Here is a 19,639-nt window from a genome sequence, read left to right as displayed (position 1 = left end):
ACCAAGGATAGTGGAGCTACTTTAATACATATCTCCCACTGTTGTTTGACTTCCACATTAATGAAGGCTATAGGCACAGTGTTACCTTTTTCAGTCAAGTGAGCCTTGCTGGGCTTCCTCCTCCATTTCTTTGCCTCACTGAAGCCCCCAACATTTTAAAAGCTGCTTACAATACATCGGGGGGAGGGAGTTAGTATGATACGAGGTGAAAGAGCCACTGGGCATGTGAAGCTCTTATTCACACGTGCTTCTAGATAATGGCCTAAACAGACCAAAAGCCACTTTTCTGCATTTGTTTGGAACAAAATAAATGTGTGAAATTGTCCTCATTTCCACGAAGTGATGGCATAATATTGTGCTCCAAAGCATTCTGCTGGGTGGCAGCCTTTCCAGAAAAACTGAGCAATTCTATGTCCCTAATTACTAACACATGCCCCTAATTGCTTCCAATATCATTAGCAAGTTCCAATAAAATTAATTAGCTGTCATGGGATTTATTTCTTCAGACACTTCACATTATTATGCTACATATACGGTGAACAGAACAGAACATGCAATTGCCCCCCCTTTTTTTGAGGGGGTGGGGTGGAGAAACTAACTTCTGAATTAAGCAAGATTAAGATTATATCAGGCCTTTCACTGGAAAGACCTCTCCCACTAAATAGGCTGTCATTTGGAAAATATTTTCCACCATAGGTGTTCATGAAAGTACATTAATACAAAGGGGGACAAAGAGAAAGTGGAATCAGACTGTTTGGCAAAAAAGCAAGGCTATGTCTTTCAGATGAGTTCTACAATTTCAGAGGAAGACCAGCCAGGGCCAGCCCAGGACATTTTGGCTCCAAAATGGTGCTAAGGAACATCAGGATCTGCTGCCCCAGTGAATCCTATCACCTGAGGCAATCACCTCACTTTGCCTCATGAATGGGCCAGCCTTGGTACTAGTCTTGAAATGTTTATTGTTTCCAGAATGTTTTGCTTTGTCAATAGTAGTGTACATTGGAACCCTCACTCACAGAACAACCATTCCGATCCCAATAAAGATACCTGTGTAGAAGCAGGCTAACATTGCTGTGCTTATGCCGGTAGCTGTTGCATGTGGCTAGAATGAGATCAGGCGCAATACATTTTAAAAGGGGAACTCACGCTGCTTGAATATAAAACCCATCCTATATTGTATGCCATGATTATAATAGCATGCCAAATTTTCTTCCCAGTGAATGTAAAAGAGTGATGAGGCTAATGATAAGATATCTAGATATTGGTCTCATGAGAAATGGAATCTACTCATTAACATGGATGATTTTGAACAACCACCATCTATTTGCCACCTACAAGGTATGCCAACGAAAACTTTGAATTGCTTAATAAGTTGCCTCTGAAATCTGTGGTTTAACTTGTACTAATGAGCTGCTGTTCAGTTAGATTATGAAGGCAACAACAGCATTCAGAATCTTGCATTAACTGGTAAGCATCAAGCAGCTCAGATAAACATGGTAGTCAGAGCAGGAAGATATATTTTTTAACACACACACACACACACACCACATACAGGCTTTTTAGTCCATGCAGCCATTGAACTACAAGCAATAGCACCCAAAATATTTCCCTGTGCTCAGCTATTTCCCCCAGCAGCTACTAGATGTGTAAAAATAGCAGATATACCTGGGAGTGTGATCTATTCCACTATCAAGTTAAATTGATGGGGGAACTTCGTTTTCAGACCTGGCTCAAGCTTTAAAGACCATACCTAGTCAGGAATTAACATGGATGTTTTTGAATAACCAATCTAAAGTTGCTGTCCTGAGCACACCTACTGAGAAGTAAGTCCCAGTGCCTGGGCTTACTGACGAATAAACACCTTTAGGATCTGACTGTACATTGATCTTTGATCAAAATGAGCAGTAAACCGACTATGTTGCTGCATGCTTTCTGAAAGTGCTGTGTGGGATGAAACCAGTACTCAAAGGGCTGTCAAACTATACATTGCTAAGCGATTCAGTACTGTGTATACATATATATGCATAATGACATGCGTTTGCTTCTGCTACAGTACAGTTGTCCTAATGAATGGCTGAAAACCCAAGTTGTTCACCATCACAGTTACATAACATTGCACTGTAAAAAAAAAAAAAAACCGGAATAAGCAAAAGCTACATTTTCTTCACACACAAAAAGCACCAACTGAAATCAAAGGGCAATCCAGTCATTTAAATGAATCAGAGTATTGGTAAAAGTTGGGGGAAATGATCTACACACTGTTAAAACTCTGTAGTAATTGCATTGCTAGCATTTAAGATGATGAAATGCAGAACCAGAGGAGACTGGGGTAATGCAGCTCGATCTGGTGAGTGAATATATTAATAATTTAAAACATATTTTCCCGAATGCTATTATTTTAGAACATGGTGCTAAAGTTTAGTGTGCTACTCCTCTAGCTGAAGTTGACTGGGACTAGTATATTGATTAATGTTAAGAATGCACTGGTCCCTAAGTGTGAGAAAAAGCAGATACAGTGATGATGCCTTTTACTGGAGCAACCCCCAACACTAGCATGTAAATTTTCCTTCTACAAGGACAACAGTGTTAATAGCTGCTTTGGTCCGACTTGTGCTGCATGTAGTAGTTATCATTCTCTTGTTGTTTTTGCTTTCTTATTTTGTACATTACGTGGCATCAATTCTGACCTACTTTTGTCTTTCAAGTGGTTAACAGAAAGCTTGATTTATGCTTGATTCCTGAAACATTAGGTCCTTTATATCATGGTAGCCCATTTTATGCTGCTGTCTGAGTATGGTAGCACCACCATTTAATTCAATGGAAAGACAGGCAAAAATGGCGCACCAGATTCCAGCACACTGACTTTGACATAAGTTCCACTGAAATAAATTGAACTTATTTCCAAATAAGTATAGGTAGGACTTGATTTTTTTTATATAAAAAAACAGACATGTGCTTCCCTGAAGCTGAGGTTCTATCAAGAGGCCTCCAAACACTGCTGAGGGATTTGGATCAAGCTATTAGAATCTCTTCTTAATTCTACAGAGTGCACCCAAGAAACATTCTGTTGGACTCAAGAACACACCGCTAAGTAGCAGTGAAACCTATGAGGATATTGCACTAGTATCTGTGGCACCTTGTAACCCTAGCCATTATAATATTTATATTAACTTAAATAATCCTAAATTTCCTTTTTATTGCAGGCTATAGCATTTGGCATTTCTGCCACAGCACCACTATTTGTATCTAAGTCTCTATGATGACATGGGCTTTGCTGCAGCGGTGGTAGCATCTCTCTATAAGAGAGGAAAACAACTTTGTGTTATCTTTCCATTTTAATGCAATTTCCTGAGCATTTCTTGTTTCCTTTTTTCAGCCACCAGCTCTTGAATTCTTTGGTTCCTTATCCGTTCGTAAGGTGGTCTCCTCCGCAAGATGATGTTGTGGTGTGGTACTTCATTTTCCAGTCCGTGAATTTTATACGGAACATCCACTGTGTTGCCTTCTGGCCGATTTTCAGTTGCATTGGAACCGGTGATGCTTATCTTGGGAACAATTGGTGGGCCTGAAGTGGTATGTGGGATGTGAACGTCAACAGGAGTTGTAAGTGTTGGAGAGGTAGCCTCTTCGATATCGTTAACCTTGCTATGGTTGGGTTCTGTTGAGTTTCCACTTCCTGTTTTGTTACTGTACATTTTACAAGACTTGCAACATAGTTTATTGTAACCAGGAATTGTACAGTACCGAGAGAGAACTTCCATGCGACAAAACATTGACTTGTCTCCTTGGCAACGTTCCTCTGGAAGAGAAAAACAGGAATTATGTGTATACTATAAAACCAGAGTCAGAATCAAGCAAACGTGGACTTAGAGGCTCTTGTGTACAATATTACTAAGACCTGATACTGGGCCTTGACGGAAGCATTCTCACATTTCTTGCAGTGATCTAAAATTTCACATCAGAATTTTACACACTGCTCCTCCAACCTTTATGATATGTGATGACAAATTAGAAGGGGACCCACTTACATTCCTGAATGTTGTGGTATCAAGATGCTCTTGGCCTCAGACTCACACATATTATGGCTGCTTAATGGGATGTAATTGTGTAGCAATGGATCCATATGGTGTCGGGGAGGGACCACTCACCAGATGGATTACCTTAATCACATGGAGAATTTCCATACACTTGTATCAGCAGCTGGCATTGAGTGCAGAAATTCATGAGCATCTCTGACACACTGCAGGGGTTGCATGTCGCTGTCACCATGCTGAAGCATTTCCAATAGCTTCTCTCACATGGTATCCATAACATCAGACCCCTGGCCCTGAACAACCAGCTTTAGCTTGCGCCACTGAAAACGGACTCCTGGTTCATTAAGTTGAAGAACTCCAGGGGCAGCCAGTCAATCTATATTGCTGGCCAATAGATTCTGATTTCCTTAGCCAGGGGCTGCAACAGAAACTTCAGGTAACTTCTTAGAACCTCAAATGGTTTTTTATTGCATCCCTGTTGTTGTTGTTCTGATTACAGCAAGGATTTGTTTTACATTAGTATATTGACATCCAGCTAGCAGATTTGGTAAACTGCCCAAAAAGAAGGATTTCTGCTTTATGGCGGCCTAGGATTAAAAGAATTTAACAGCGGCATTGGGATATACAGAATGAGTGGCCAGAATGAGTGGTGAAAAATTGAAGGTCAATGCTAATACATTGTAGAAGAAGTTCTGGAGAACTCCCAAAGCAAGGGGGGGGGGGGATTATACTAAAAAAAAGAAAGAAAGCACTTTACCATGGCAGCAAATGTTACAGCTGTAATGTACAATGCTCCCTATTCAACACACGCCACTCCATTCCTCTTCCCACCTGGGTTTCTGACCCCCTTGCTCAGTTTTCCTGTTAGGAGCTCTCCCCTGAGTTTTTTTCAGTGCTTTTTCAAACCTTGAGGTTCTCCTGAACCTGCAGACACCTCTCTCACGGCTGTAGATGGTGCCATTTTGCTGCTGTTCTATTGGTCTAACACCAGTGTTTCCTGCACCTATTATATACAGGATGAACAGGAGGCAGGTTCTTCCAAACACCTTTGTACAGACAAGGAATTGACAGCGAGATCACATCCAGGGTCCCTGGGGCATGCACAATACTGCTCAAGAATATGTTCCTGTCACTCATCCCTTTATGTGTTTACTTCTGGAGGACACCCATGCCGCCTTAACATAAGGTAAGCCTGAGTGAAGCAGATTTTGAACTGTTGGAAGTGACGTCATGATTTACAATCCACTGAGAAACTTTCCAGTGCAAGCCTCACTGAAATGAACCTTGTTTTGCTCTTGTCCATTTCAATGAAGCCTCCATGGAGTTCACCAGGATGATAGTTCCATTTCTTAATTAGTGGGAGGAGTGCTTCAAGCACCAGAACGTATTTGGCCTGCCCTGGTAATACTAGGGCTCAAATGGTAAAAATCCATCTGTAAAGCTCAATGGCCCTTTTAGAGCAGGAGCAAGTTCTTCCAGTGAGGGCAACAAGGAGCAGAGAAGCAACGAGTGGTGTTTGTGGAGGAGGGCTTAACCCCACCTTCTATTTCCCTGCTTGAAATCCACCCTCCCGGCATCATCGGTCCCCCATGAGGTTCCAAATTCATATTTTCAAGTGTTCTAAGGGGAAGGGTGCAAGTAACCATGATGTCATTGCAACATCACAAGGCTATTAGAACAGCACTGCAGGCAGGTATAGCAGCAGCATGTGTCTCAGGCTTTCAACCACATTGCAACATAAAGCATCACCTGATCAAATGCAGAGGCATTCACTGATTTTAGAAAGGATACACGGTGTCTCTTCACGCATCCTCTACTTAAATAAATTAGGGTATGAGTGTGTTTAGTTGGCAAACATATCAGTCTAGGAAATTTAGAATTGATTAACAAAGAAGACAACTTTAAATGAGCCCCTTTCTACATGAACTATCGGTCCTTTTGTTTTGAGGGCGAGAGAACAATAAAAAGGTGATTATTGTGTTCTATAAAGATAAGGATAACATGTATTCTTTATATATAAATCCATTCTAAGAAATAGGATTAGAATATTACCAAACTATTTCAAACTTAAATTAAGTTTGTTGGCTGTTCAATGTAAGAACCTCTTAAAGCATCTTTAGAAAAATGCCTTATTTCAACAACAGTGAAACATTCCCCAAAACATGCAGATCAAATACAGAGCCACATGAAATAATTGACTCTTGTGATATATAGTCAATATACTTCCCATTCATAATTACATTTTATATAAAGAAATCTCCAGAAGGATAGCCATGCTAGTCTGTTGCAGCAAAAACAACAGAATCAGAGTCTTGAACATATTTTTTTTGGGCATAAATGTCTGTCAGCTGCAACCCAGATAAACCTTAGTCTTTAAGGTGCACTCTTGGTTGTTTCTCTTGCATATATGTCAGAGTAAGTTTATTTTGTTTTCCTAAAGCAAAACTGCCAGACCTGCTGAACTTTCATCTTATTTTATTTTGCAGTATGCATGACAGACTGGAAGTATGTCTTCAACTGAGCAGTAAGAAAAAAATAGTCATTTGCACAGTCACTTTGGTACACATTTCAACTGGCCTCATAAAAAAATATTGAAAAGCAAACTGAATTGGCACATCTTTAATAATATGTTAAATACATACAAAACACTAATAAAATATCCCTGATAAACCAAAGTGCATATAGATCTAGTGCACAATGCCCAGATACCTTATTGCACCATTTTCTATAGCCATCCATAGCTTGAAACATCACTCAACAGTTGTCTATTTAAAGGTAACTAACAGTCATGAATAAGTTGATAACAGTTAAACACCAATTATTTTACATAACAGTATTTAGTGCCAGATAACGTGTCTTTGCCTTTTTCATTGCCATGTAAAATTACGAACAGGTTGCAGGCAATCATCATAGTAACAGCAAAATTTAAATATGTGATCACATGATAATGACAATTTTGAAGTGCTACATTGTTGGAAGATCCACAGGACCACCTTCCTAAGGGATATGATTTGGTGGAGAAAGGTAGCAAGCAATTTGCCATGATCCTCAGGTACTGATATGCGCCTGTTATTTGATGTTTATATAAGTAGTTTTATGAACAGTGAGTTATAGATCTTCAGCACAAACACATGCTGAAGCAAATATCTACCAGTTAAAACAGGGTAGGTTGGGCAATGGCCCTTTCTTTTAGGTGGGTAGTGATCCTTTCCTTTCTCATACACCCGACTGTGCAAACGTCCGTCCAGTGTTTTAGCATTCAAGTAAAAACACTGTACATGAATATCAATTCATGGTACCAGTGCACTATTTGTATATTTAAAGCTGGAACTGGTGGTTAATGCCAATGCAATTAAAGTTTAAGGCATTTTTCTAAATGTAGTTTCTTTCTCCCTAAGCAAAATGAAACAAAGCAATAAAAATTGAGGTAATTCTGTCATTGTTCACACTGTTATGTTTGCCAGTTGACACATCTATAGATCACAAACATACACGCGCACGCACACGTACACACACACAACTGAACCAGTCAAGTCAAACATGCAAATGGTGAAAAAAGACTGATGGATGCAATGATGTATAAAGAGTTCACTGCTGAACAATTCTTGACATTGCACAGCACGACAATGTCATATTGTCTCAATGATATTGAAATACTGCACACCACAACCTGTAGCATAGACCACATGTTTTGCCATACTGGTTTCCTATTTGCATTATATGTGTTAAAAAATAATAATAACACAAGGAACTTTCTGGCAAAATTGTGTGACGATTCCCTTGCTGGTTTTGGAAAGAAAAAATATAGGTAGAAGAGCTTCAATAAAAGCATAGCACAGTAGCAGCATTTGACAGGAATATCAAGAGAATTTCATCTACCTGTAGTAATAAACTTTTTTAATGGAAACAAATGAAAATGTTAAAGCCAGGAATTTAAAAAATTGTGACGCATGAGTTAATAAGCAATGAGACTGTAAAGAACCATGATGGAATGAGCACTTTCATTTGACTACCCTGCAAAAACACTGAAGCTAACTTGTTGTAAGATAGAGGACCTTTAGACAAAAGGAGAACTTTTAGCACTACAAGGTGTCATTATTGTGATGTGATCACATTCACAATAAGTTCTCGGTTTCACCATCAAACTGAAATCATGAGCCAGTTAAGAGCCTTTTTTCACCATCACCAATCAACAAGCAAACTGATACCAGCTCACTTTTTAGAGGACTTCCAACACACCGAAGAGATCCAACTTCACACATCCAACACCTTCACGATCGCCACTGCAGCAAGTGCTACTCAATCTCCAGAGAAGAAAGACACTGCGCACCAAGGCCCAGCGCAGGGGAAAAAAGATTCAGCCCAAGGTAAGACTTGGCAGATTCAAGGAAATTTTCCATATAGGAAGAAGAATAGAGCAGAAGGCAAAGTCCACATTTGATGTGGCATGCATTTAAGGGCAAAGGCAGAGTTATAAATGGGTCTTTTACTTGAAGATATTTTCTGGATGGGATAATCTGGGTCCGGTCTTGACAGCCATTGTATCCTGTAAGTTTTCTTTGATGTATCAGATGAATTTCCTGAAAGGGAACATAGTAAGGAAAAAAAATATTAGCACATTTGTAAGCTTCTTAATGCACCATTTTGGTTGACTGAACAGAATTAGTAGCTACTATTCTAAGAAAGAAAATAGCTTTTGAAAAACTACAGCAGTACATTATTAGTTTTAAATAATGCCAGTTTGGGCACCTCTACTCAAAGTCATCACATTGGTGAAATGTCTGCAGAAAAGTCAAGACAAAACAGAACAAATTTGTGCACCACACACATGCTTTTTCATGCAGGCTTCCCACCATTTCAAGGATTTGTCACACATACAATTTTGGTTCTCTGATGACTCTGCCTCTCTACTGGTGTGGTACACGTTTTCAAACAGGTCCAGGCTGCAACATGTATGCCTAGAAAGGTTGCAGCCTGGACCTGTTTGAAAACATGTGTACCACACCAGTAGGAAGGTAGTGTCATCAGAGAACCAAAATTGACACCTGCCCCCTTTTTTTGTCTTTTGCCAAGCTGAACACGCAGAAGTTAAATGTGCGTAAGTTGTGGACTTACTGTATTCTAAAAATCACTACAAAATTTAATTGTATCTCTGGCACAATTGTCACAAAGCACCCACCCCAAATAAATAGAAAAGAGGGATCAGCACTCACTGGGACACAAAGGTAGAATGCATAACCTCCTTGTCTCTGGCTTGTCTTCTTTACAGAACCCAATAACGTTTTCTCTTGTCCTGCACAGAACTTGTCTGTCTTGTGTACCATTACCACAGGTTACAGAGCACTGGAGAGAAACCAGAAACCAGGAGTCAACTTCACTTTTGCTAATTTATTGGCAGTTGGCATTTGCTACAGGTAACATGATTTATATGAAAACGATTATTTATTGTTACTTACCACTGTTCATTGTCGTCATCAGTACAACCAAGAACCCTAAACCAAAGTGGACTCTAACTGCTATATATGGTAGTGTTAGATGTTAGATTACAACAAGCCAGCCTTGTATTTCTTTGCAGTAAAGGAACTCCAATAACCACAGAGAGCTTCTTTTCTGCTGTGGACCTACTATGTCCATTGAAATAAAGAGGTAAGCTGTATGCATATTTGTGTTCTATGTGCATAATGAAACCCACAAGGGGTCTCTGACTTGGGGTGTTTGCCTGTCTGAAGTGTTTGTAACAATTATAGTAATAATAATAGCAACTGAGTACAGCAAATGCAGAACTCTGCAGTAAGTTAGCATCCTGAATGGCTAGTCCATTCATCCCCTGCTATGTGGGCTACTGCCCTCAGGGTGGCTCATTGTTCCAGATCGCTTCCCTGACCCCATAACTTGATGTGATCCTCCTTACAGCTTAGCCTTCACATGCTCTCCTCTTCAGATTCTGCATTCACTGAACTGATGACAAACATTTGACTGTTTGTTCCAGCTCCTGGTGTGTGCTTCCACTCACAGAATGGAATTCAAGTTTTTTACTCAGAGCAGATCCACTGAAATGGATGGACCCAACTTAATTTCAATGGGACTACTCTAAGTAAAGTTTGGTTGAATACCACCCTTTGTCTCAGTGATGGGTTTGTAGTTTCTGCTCTCTTGCACTGACTTCTGGTCCTGGGATCAGTTTTGCATTCTTGTGATTTGATCATATCATGGGCTTTGATGGCAGGTTGCACGGTCCAGTTCTTGCCCACAAAGCCGCTCCCAGGATTTTGGGACTATGAAGCCTCACTGCATCCTGACATGGTGCAAAGTAGTACTGGGAATATCCCCAAAGGTTTCTGCCCCTCACCTGTGACCCAGTTACCTAACATTCTGGGTGTCAGCCAAACACAATTTTTATAACTGCACTAGAGGCTGCTGCTTTTAAAACTGGCTAACCCCTCTCCCTCTCTTTACACCTCACCCCAAACCCCTCCCCATCATTTCACAGCTTGCCCATCCTTCCTCCTTCCTCCTTCCATCTCACAGCTTGTTCTCAAACCCTTCGGTCATAGCTTACCCAACATCCCCATGCTCCCTGTTGCTGCCACCACGGGTGGGTGGGTACCCTTCCACCCTGACACTACCGCTGGTGGGAGGGCAAAGAAGGAGAGAAAGTCTTTCCCATCTTGGTCCCCATCCTTACCCTGCCACCACAGCCAAGCCTTTGTGGGCTTCCCTTTGGTGTTGGTATGGCAGCCACTGATGCGGAAAGTCCCTCTATCCCCCTTCCTCCACCAGTGGCAGAAGCTATGGCAACAACAGAGGAAGTGCAGCAAGGCTTTCCTGGGCCACCATTATTCTCACTTGCTCCACCTGTCGGCTTACCTGCATTGCCTGCCTGCACCACCGTCTTGCTTTCTTCTACCCATCTGGGTCAGCTGGCAGTGGCAACAGGAAGAACATGGGAGGACCTGCCTGGGGTGCCCACGTGCCTACCTGCCAACTCCACCACACCCACCCACCCACCCACCCTTTTTTGTCAGCATTATGACAGATGAGTGCAAATAGATTCTTTGTTTTTAACGATATGGTTATATTGCTGCACAATTATGGAAGTTAACCAACAAACATGCATCTTGTGCAATCTTGACATTCGATGTGTCCTCCCCCCCCCCCCGCCCCATAATGTGAAACACTAAGGCTCACAACCAATTCACTAATGCGAATTTGACACCTTATTAATATAGGCACTTCCAAATGTAATTTTAACAACAGAACAAAATCCTGCTTACCGGTGACCAGGGTCCTATCCGCCACTGCGCAGGGCAAAGCTCCCGGTTGCAAACCCTCCTGCCCTCTGGGCGATCGCTGTTGCAGTATTTGGCATGGACAGAGCGGTTTGTGTTATCGTGCAGCGGTTGGATGCAGCGGACAGAACGTACCTGATATCCTGTTTTCCCACAACTTTTGCTGCAAGGTTCCCAGTCTCCTGTAACCCATCTGGTTCAATGAAAAAGAAGTCCAGGCTGGTGAGTTTATATTGCACATGTTTAAGTCACACCATAATAATTTGATGATTGCTATTTCTTAATGTGGTTTCAGGGCAGCTTCTCTCATCACATCTTGTACACATATCCATGGTGTGCCAATCAGGTAGGATGCACATGAGCAAACTGCATTACATCAGCTGGGAAACCTATAGGCCCTAATCCCCCACCCACACGTGAGAGTTTTTCACAACTGATGTAGGTCACATGGAGTTGGATTCAGACTTAGAGTGGACCAGTTGAAATCAATGGGACAATTTAGTCATGACCAACATAAGCCGCATTGATTTCAGTCAGTCTTCCTCTAAGCATGCCTTAGGAAGGAATTCAAACTCCTGGCAAGGAAACAGAAGGGTCAAATGAAGCTGCTTTCTTGTCTCCTAGAAGTGAACATCTGGGGCAGGATTCAACTAATGAGTTCTGTCAGTGGAAGCACAATACAGCTCCCTCTCTCCCCTAAATTGGCTTGGTTCCAGGGAGATTGGGGGGTGGGGGCTTGGATTGTTCTGTCTGGCAAGTTGATGGCATGCTATGATGGAATGATTGACACAGCATGGGCTGCTCAAGCTGAGGAGGAAGAAAAGCCTAGTGGGACGTCTCTAAGAATGTTTAATCATGGCATTATAGCTGTGTAATGTTGTTGGTTTTCATTTGAATAATTAATTGTTTTCTGTCACTGCATGTATTCTTATCTATCCAAGTTATTAATTTTGTTCCATTCTTGAATTATGACAGTTGAAGGAAACAACAAAAACATTCTACGCTAGGAGCTTCACTGAACCTCTTCAATACTTTCTAGTTTTTTAAAACTGTAGTTTAGAAACCATTTTGATGGCCCGCCCTCTTCCTAGTTTGACATCTTTAAACTTTTGCCAAAAATTAAAATTAAACGTAAGGATAACGTATGGAAACTTTACGTGGTCACAAAAATACTGAGCCATTAAACCGACAGATATTATTACATAAGCACAAAAGATACGAGATCTCATTATGCCCCCTAACAGTGATCTGAATTATTGTGCTAGATCCCTCCCCATGAAACGTTTGTTTGTTTGTTTTGCCTGTGGCAGCTTCGCTGGATTTACAGGAAAAGAATTTCCTTCTAGGCTCCGTAACAACAGCTATTTGTAATGTTCTAAATAATTCATGTGGAAACCAGCAGGGGGATAAACCACTAAAACAAGTGTTGTTGGTAGATGCTGGCATAGGAGCAGCATAATTCTTAGAGATGAATTTGCTGCTTTGGATATGCCGGCAATTCAGCAATCAACCAAGGAACCGCATGAGAAAGAATGAGGGCCACAGCAATGCAGTTTGTCCTGCCATTATAAAGCTTTCAGAGCAATCTTATGTGTTTCTCGCAGGAGCAGTGCTAAAGTCCTTCTAAATCTTTACTGTACTATGCTAATGAATAGAATATTAACCTCTGTACTTTCTGGATTTTTCAAAATTCAGTAGACACCATGATGCAAAAGGGAGCTTGCAACTCCCAGTAGGGTTAAAAGGAGTTTCATTCATCACCCCGCTGTTGCCGAGAGCCAGCCTTGGTGACACAGAGGACGGCAATTACGTCCTAAAAATGCAAACATTAAAAACCCCAGCTTTGCAAACCTCTGGCCCTGAAGCTTTGCCAAGGAAATAGTAGGAAATGCAACAAAGTGCATTAGAGAGTCAGGCTCAGGCTCCATCTAGCCCAGTTTCCTGAACCCGAAAAAGTATAAGAGCACACACAGTTCAATAACAGACTGAGGTCTGGGTGAACGGAGCACCCACTGTAGATGGTGCTCACACCCCTCCTGATCATTTAGGGCCAAACTAGCTAATGGCCACTTCTCTGTCTCCCTGGGAATGCCTCGAAGGTACCCTCTCAGACCTAAAATTCAGGCACAATGAACATGTTGTGGGGAGGGGCTGGGATCATGGTGGAGGTGCCACCCCCAACCTACACATGTTCCTTTAAAGACCTTCAAATGAATGTCCATGGTTTGGGACCTCTTTCCTACTAGCTTTTCTCCTAGGGCCCTGCCCGCATAGCTGTGTCTTTGATGACTGCTTGTGAGCTCCCACTGGTGTGCAAAGTGACAGAGGGCATTGCACAGATTGTTCCACAGCTTGCACTGGCTTCCTGCTGTCTTCTAGGCAAAACTGAAGGCCATCTTTTTGAAATGTAAAATGACTTTGATATTATTTACCTTGCGGGAACAGTATTAGGTATGTCGACTCAGAAGTAGGTCCCACCATGTTCCATGGGACTTACTCCCAGCAAGGGTGTGTGGAGCCTTAGAGCCTGCCAACTCATGTTCTTTAAGTTCAGCCAGGAACATCTATCCTGCCTGAACATTCTGGACCATACCACAAGCACATATAGGGGGGCATTCAGTCACATTTTATTCACAGTAGACCCACTGACCTTAGTTAGGTCGATTGAGTTCATTGTCCGGATTCAACTAACAAGTGAAGTCAACTAACAAGTGAAGCAGAAGCCAACCCAAAGAATCCTGCTAGTGCAAGGGAGCTTTCCCCCACACTCCTCCCCATGCACACACCCCCCCCCCAAATTGGCTTGGGCAGGGGTTTGGAGAACCATACACAGAACAGAGCACCGGTGGAGGAGAGGGGGGAATTGTTCCATCTGGCAAGCTAAAAGGCTTGGGCTGGCAGAATGACTGCTGTATCCAGTACTTTCCTCCCCTAAAAAAAGTTTAGGGGTACTCTCATTTTCCTACTCATATTCTAATATTGCCCCTCAATGAGGCCAAACTTAGATTCACAAAATGTTTAGGGGTATGCGTCCCCCCAGAAAAAAGCACTGGCTATATCACTACGTTGAATTCCTCACAATGGATCTACACTGAGTAAAAAATTAACTGAATACCACCCATAGAGATATTTATCAATGCTTTTTATCACTACAGAGGAACTCCTGTCCTTTGCTTACTTACCAAAGTCAGAGTCATTTTTAGAAGCACTGTAAAGACTCCCTTGTCTGTTGGCATTTGAGGGCCAGCCAAAGAGCATATGACAATTTTAATTAATTTTAGTTATATTCTGTTGTTTCTTGCTACAAGCTATGCATTAGAAACTTAAACAGAGAATTAAAATAAGATTCCAACTCCTTACAGCCTAGTGATTTGGGACAGAATTGCCAGAATGCAGGATGGAGCTATCATTGCCCATCCATTCCCTTTTTCTGTTAATTTGACTGCTCACTTTCAAAATCCCGCAACAATAACAAAAATAAAGCTCTTGATCAGTGTACTCCTTTGTTGTGATGTCCACAAAATAATTATACAGTTTTCTAACGGCTAAAGGATGAACAGGCTCCCTCTCTATTTGTGCGTAAACAGAATAATGGCATGATTAGTTGCGTGAGACATGAATGGGGATGCAAATGTGAAAGCACATTGGAATCTGATCCCTACTTAAAGCAACAAAGTGCAGAATTACTGCATTCTCAGTTGGGTGTGCCCTTGGATGCGCATCTGAGAGTGTGATGGAATTATGTTCATTGTTCTCTATCCAACAAGTGATAATGATCCATAATACTGTTTATACATTCTTAAATTGCATATGGATATGCATTTCTTTAGGTGGATGGAGCCAAACAGTATCTCATCCATCCTAATCCAAGCCATTAAAAAATAATATCTTTCCCCCCAAAAAACCAAACCCTGTAACAAGAATAAAGCATGAAATTGGAAAATATAATAATTGCTTAAACAGTTATTTTTGCAAGCCAAGAATACCTACTTTCCACCCACTCCCCAACTAACCCACATCTTTAAAAGCTAGGCTCCGAGTTTTATTGGTGTTTCGATTAGGACTAGTCTTTGACATTTTCTGCAATAACAGCCCATAATGGGTATGCCATCCATAAAACAGAAATTACCCCCCGCTGCCGCTGCCACCCCCCAAATCAAAATCTACTTTGGAATTGGGGAATCATTAATTTTTAGGGAATTTTCCCCCGCAACAAGCTAAATTCTGAGAATTACATTACATCATTGCATAACTCTGTTTGGGCAATATTCTACACACCACGGCTAGAAAGCAGTTCTAACCTAAAGCAGCCACAAAGGAAGGGAGTGGAGAGGTCATTTGAGGCTAGTTCCAGGCACTTCTTGATTATTATGCAACAGTGATGAGTTATTCCAGTAGAAAGAAATGCTTACATTGGCTGGGAACATTCCTGGAGATTACACACTCTGCGAATGGGCTTTGGTTTCTGGATGGACTCACAGTAACTGCGATGAACCATCTTGTGGTCAGTCTTCCTCCGACAACCATATTTTGTAAACTGATGACCTTAGGAAAGAGACTTTCTGTTATTTTCAGCATTCCACACAATTCAGAACGCCCTGAAACCTGCTATGAGACCTATTAAGCTAGGGGTAAAATGAGAGTTTCTCTGTTTTGCAGGGAGGCCTGATTCAGATGACTATTTACCACCCTCAAGATCATCCATGGGAATGTGGGGAGCTGCTCGTAGGCCTGCCTTGTGGCTGGAATCCCATGGACAAACCAATGTTATGAACTCTACGGCCTGTTTCACTTCCGGCATCAGTTCATACAACAAGAATTTCATGTAACCCCAAGCCTAATGGCAGCTTCTAGGGCTCCCACACACAATCCTGGGGGGAGTGGGGGGGGGACACAAAGTGTCTGAACTGTGCCAGAGATCCCACACTTACAAAGATGTGGGATCTTCCAGTGTACTTGCTACCTACTACCTGGCATGTGGGAAAACGTTACGGTTGGGTAGAGTCAGGGCTGGCCCAAGACATTTTGGCACCTGAGGCGAATCACCTGAGGCGCCCGGCCCACAAGGGGAAAATAGGGGAGTGAAGATCTACATCAGGAAGAAGGTAGGGAATAAGATCAACATTGGGAACAAGGTGGGAGGAGACCAGCAGTGTCTCCTTTTCACTGAGAGGCCGCTATGTAGGGAGCAGGGGGACCACTGCTGAAGAGCTGGCAGACCCAGTCTCCAAGGAGCACATTGCACTCAGAAAAAGGCAATGTATTCCTTGGAGGCTGGATCTGCTGCCCCTGTGGATCCTGCTGCCTGAGGCAGCTGCTTCCCCTTACCTAATAGGTGGTAAAAGTAGAATGAGAGAGCTTGAAGCAGGTCCTAAATTGCACAGCAGATATAATTCTGGGAGCCAGGAAATGAATGAACAGGTCCTTATCTAGATGCATACATCTTCCAGAAGCAGGTAGCAGAACCCACTAGCAGTTATCCATGGTTCAGTCTTCTATGGGCTATAATGTACATTCTGTGCTGGAGTGCTTGTACATTAAAACATGTTGCCAGCACTCATTCATTTATATTCTCTCAGTTACTGAATGGAGCTGTCCTCATGCATTCAACCTGCTATCTGCTTTCTAAATGTGCAATACAGTATGAATAATGAGCAGCAATAAATAGCCTGCCTAGAGAGTGTTTCTAGACCTGCATTTTCATGCTATTCATTCATTTACCCACCCATTAAATCACAACTGAGGATGTTCAGGTACATTTACTCTTTGATTTAGTTTACATGTACAAATTTGTCATTAGTGAATTTGAAATCAAATGGGCTGCAATGGGTGGATAATTCATTACAGGTATCACCACAAACATGGGGATTTTCAGTGAAGGCCTTTCATATGTTCTGCTGTTGATATACATCTGCATGTCTGAGCACATACACAATTACATAGTACAATCCTATGCATGTATACCTGGAAAACAGTCCTATTGAGTTCAGTGGGACTTTCTTCCAGGTAGTGTGCATAGGACGGCCCCCCTAAGTAACCCTCAGAAAGCTATGCATATTCATCAGTTAGCACCCTTTTGTTACCTCCTCCACAGGGTTTTGAACACTGTGACCACTTTTTCAAAGCCCACTCAAACGTTACTGAATCTTCCAAAACGTTGTTGTTGTCAACATTCAAAGAGTCTTCATGGATCATGTACTTGTACGTCAGCGTAATCTTGACGTTACCATGAGGAATTGCCTGGTCAGACAAGGCATACCTTTTCAGCAAGGTCATTTGGAATATCATAGAGACACTTTGAAAACAGATTAAACCCCCCCCCCTTTAAATTAAGCTTCAGAACACATTTTAGAGATAGAGGGCAACTTTTCTCCCAGTCCATGTGTGGGACTGACCTTCAGGGTCCTGTATTCTTATGATATATACAACTTTTAACGACAACCGGATCATACACTCATGTGTCCCTTTCTCACAGAATTTGCAAGAAGGGCTTACTACAAGGATGGGCAGGATTAGGACCAGTGGCGTAGCGTGGGTTGTCAGCACCCGGGGCAAGGCAAGTAATTTGCGCCCCCTAACCCGTGGATTTGCGCCCCCTAACCCTAACCCCCAGATGTTGCGCCCGGTGCGGCCGGCCCCCCCTGCACCCCCCACGCTACGCCACTGATTAGGACCAAGAGACTGCCCACTACTGTTTCCTTGTGGGGAGACACTCAAAACTGTAGAGCCAGGGTAGCCAAAGTGTGGTGCCTTCCAGATGTTGGATCACAACCCCAAATACCTTTGGTCTTGCTGCCTTGGCCTGATGGAAGCTGTAGCCCAACAATAACATCCAAAGGGCACCACATCGGCTACCACAGCTGTAGAGAATTTGTTTATTTATTGCGGGTGCAATTAAACAATTTAAAAGTAAATGCAATAACAACACACCCACCCAAGTTAAAGACAGCTTGGGAAAATAAAAGATTGTTTCCAGGCACTAAAAGGACAATGAGGTAGGTACAAGGCGAACCTCTTGGAGTAGAGAAAGAAGAGGAGGTACTGTCCTTCCACGTCTTAGTATAGTTCCACTTCTCTTCCTCCAGAAAATGCTCAATAAATCCTCCCAGCCAGAGTAGTAGTTTTGCAACAGCCAGACTCTGGCCTCGCTCTTATGGCTCTTCAGCCTTTCTCTAGGTATATCTACTTGGGAAGCTGTGTTGCTTTCCCCCTGCTACCTGCTTTCTCCCTTGCAAGTAAGTCAGCTTGTCTGGTTTTTTGGACATCTACATCTGAAACCCCTACACACAGATGTAGCAATATATAAAGTTGTTACCATTAAATATGCCCTTGATTTTTAAAACAGATGTCCTAACAGATGCAATCCATAAAATACTGTACATATGACTCAGTCTAATCTAGACACTCTCATCTTCAAGTTACTTACCAGAACGGTGATTCCATTACGTAAGGGGCCCATAGTTTGCACCATTTCCCTATCCTCATCGTTCCGATACTCCCATTCTACACCCATGTTGACAAACACTTTGGAGTCTGGCACGTAGTTCTCTTCGTTCAAAATAAATTTCCCTGTATCTCGGTTCTTGATAGCTAGAAATAACAGGATAAATATAACATCTTCAAGAGACTTCAGTTCACTTACTCTTTCTCTGCCCTCCCTCTTTTTCTGAGACTGGAAGGCTTCAGGAAGAGGTCTGTCTGCTTGCTTTATTTATTAGATGTATTTAGAGAACTAATATACAGTACTAAGGTAAAGGTAAAGGTACCCCTGCCCATCAGGGCCAGTTGTGACTGACTCTAGGGTTGCGCGCTCATCTTGCGCAAGAGGCCGGGAGCCGGCGCTGTCCGAAGACACTTCCGGGTCACGTGGCCAGCGTGACTAAGCTGCATCTGGCGAGCCAGCACCAGTGCCGCACACGGAAATGCCGTTTACCTTCCCGCTAGAAAGCGGTCCCTATATATCTACTTGCACTTAGGGGTGCTTTCAAACTGCTAGGTAGGCAGGAGCTGGGACCGAATGACGGGGGCTCACCCCGCTGCAGGGATTCGAACCGCCGACCTTTCGATCGGCAGGTCCTAGGCTCTGTGGTTTAACCCACAGCGCCACCCACGTCCATTATATACAGTACTGCTTTTCACTAAAAGAAAAGAGAGAGAGAGAGAGAGAGAGAGAGAGAGAGAGAGAGAAGATCCCAATTTGATTTATATAAAAATGTGAGTAAAAATGTAAAGGACAATTGTCATAAAAGCAAAAGAGAACAAAAACACCTAATAAGACAGCAGACTAGGATCTTAAAACTCCTTAAAAAGGGGGTA

General features: G+C 42.3%; 1 protein-coding gene and 1 long non-coding RNA gene across 5 annotated transcripts in view; one reads left to right on the top strand and one right to left on the bottom strand.

Moving 5' to 3' along the window:
* Window positions 1–234: 234 nt before the first annotated feature.
* Window positions 235–19,639, bottom strand: part of ADAMTS2 (ADAM metallopeptidase with thrombospondin type 1 motif 2) — a 331,712-nt gene continuing 312,307 nt past the window's right edge. For all 4 annotated transcript variants that reach the window (XM_083428527.1, XM_083428526.1, XM_083428524.1 and 1 more), the window contains 7 exons: window positions 18,750–18,913; window positions 17,407–17,563; window positions 15,736–15,868; window positions 11,309–11,516; window positions 9,248–9,377; window positions 8,525–8,614; window positions 235–3,799 (listed from right to left, as the gene is read on the bottom strand). In XM_083428527.1, coding sequence (XP_083284653.1) covers window positions 3,336–3,799; window positions 8,525–8,614; window positions 9,248–9,377; window positions 11,309–11,516; window positions 15,736–15,868; window positions 17,407–17,563; window positions 18,750–18,913 — 1,346 coding nt within the window. In that variant the 3' untranslated portion in view covers window positions 235–3,335. The remainder of the gene's footprint in view (window positions 3,800–8,524; window positions 8,615–9,247; window positions 9,378–11,308; window positions 11,517–15,735; window positions 15,869–17,406; window positions 17,564–18,749; window positions 18,914–19,639) is intronic.
* Window positions 9,389–17,408, top strand: LOC310672058. The gene is made up of 3 exons (XR_014508371.1): window positions 9,389–9,448; window positions 11,264–11,545; window positions 15,983–17,408. It is a non-coding gene; the product is annotated as an uncharacterized lncRNA (long non-coding RNA).

The sequence above is a fragment of the Podarcis tiliguerta genome, assembly GCF_965153285.1.
Source record: "Podarcis tiliguerta genome assembly, chromosome: 2".
In the NCBI taxonomy this organism is placed as follows: domain Eukaryota; kingdom Metazoa; phylum Chordata; class Lepidosauria; order Squamata; family Lacertidae; genus Podarcis; species Podarcis tiliguerta.
This window is presented reverse-complemented; position numbering and strand designations above follow the sequence as displayed.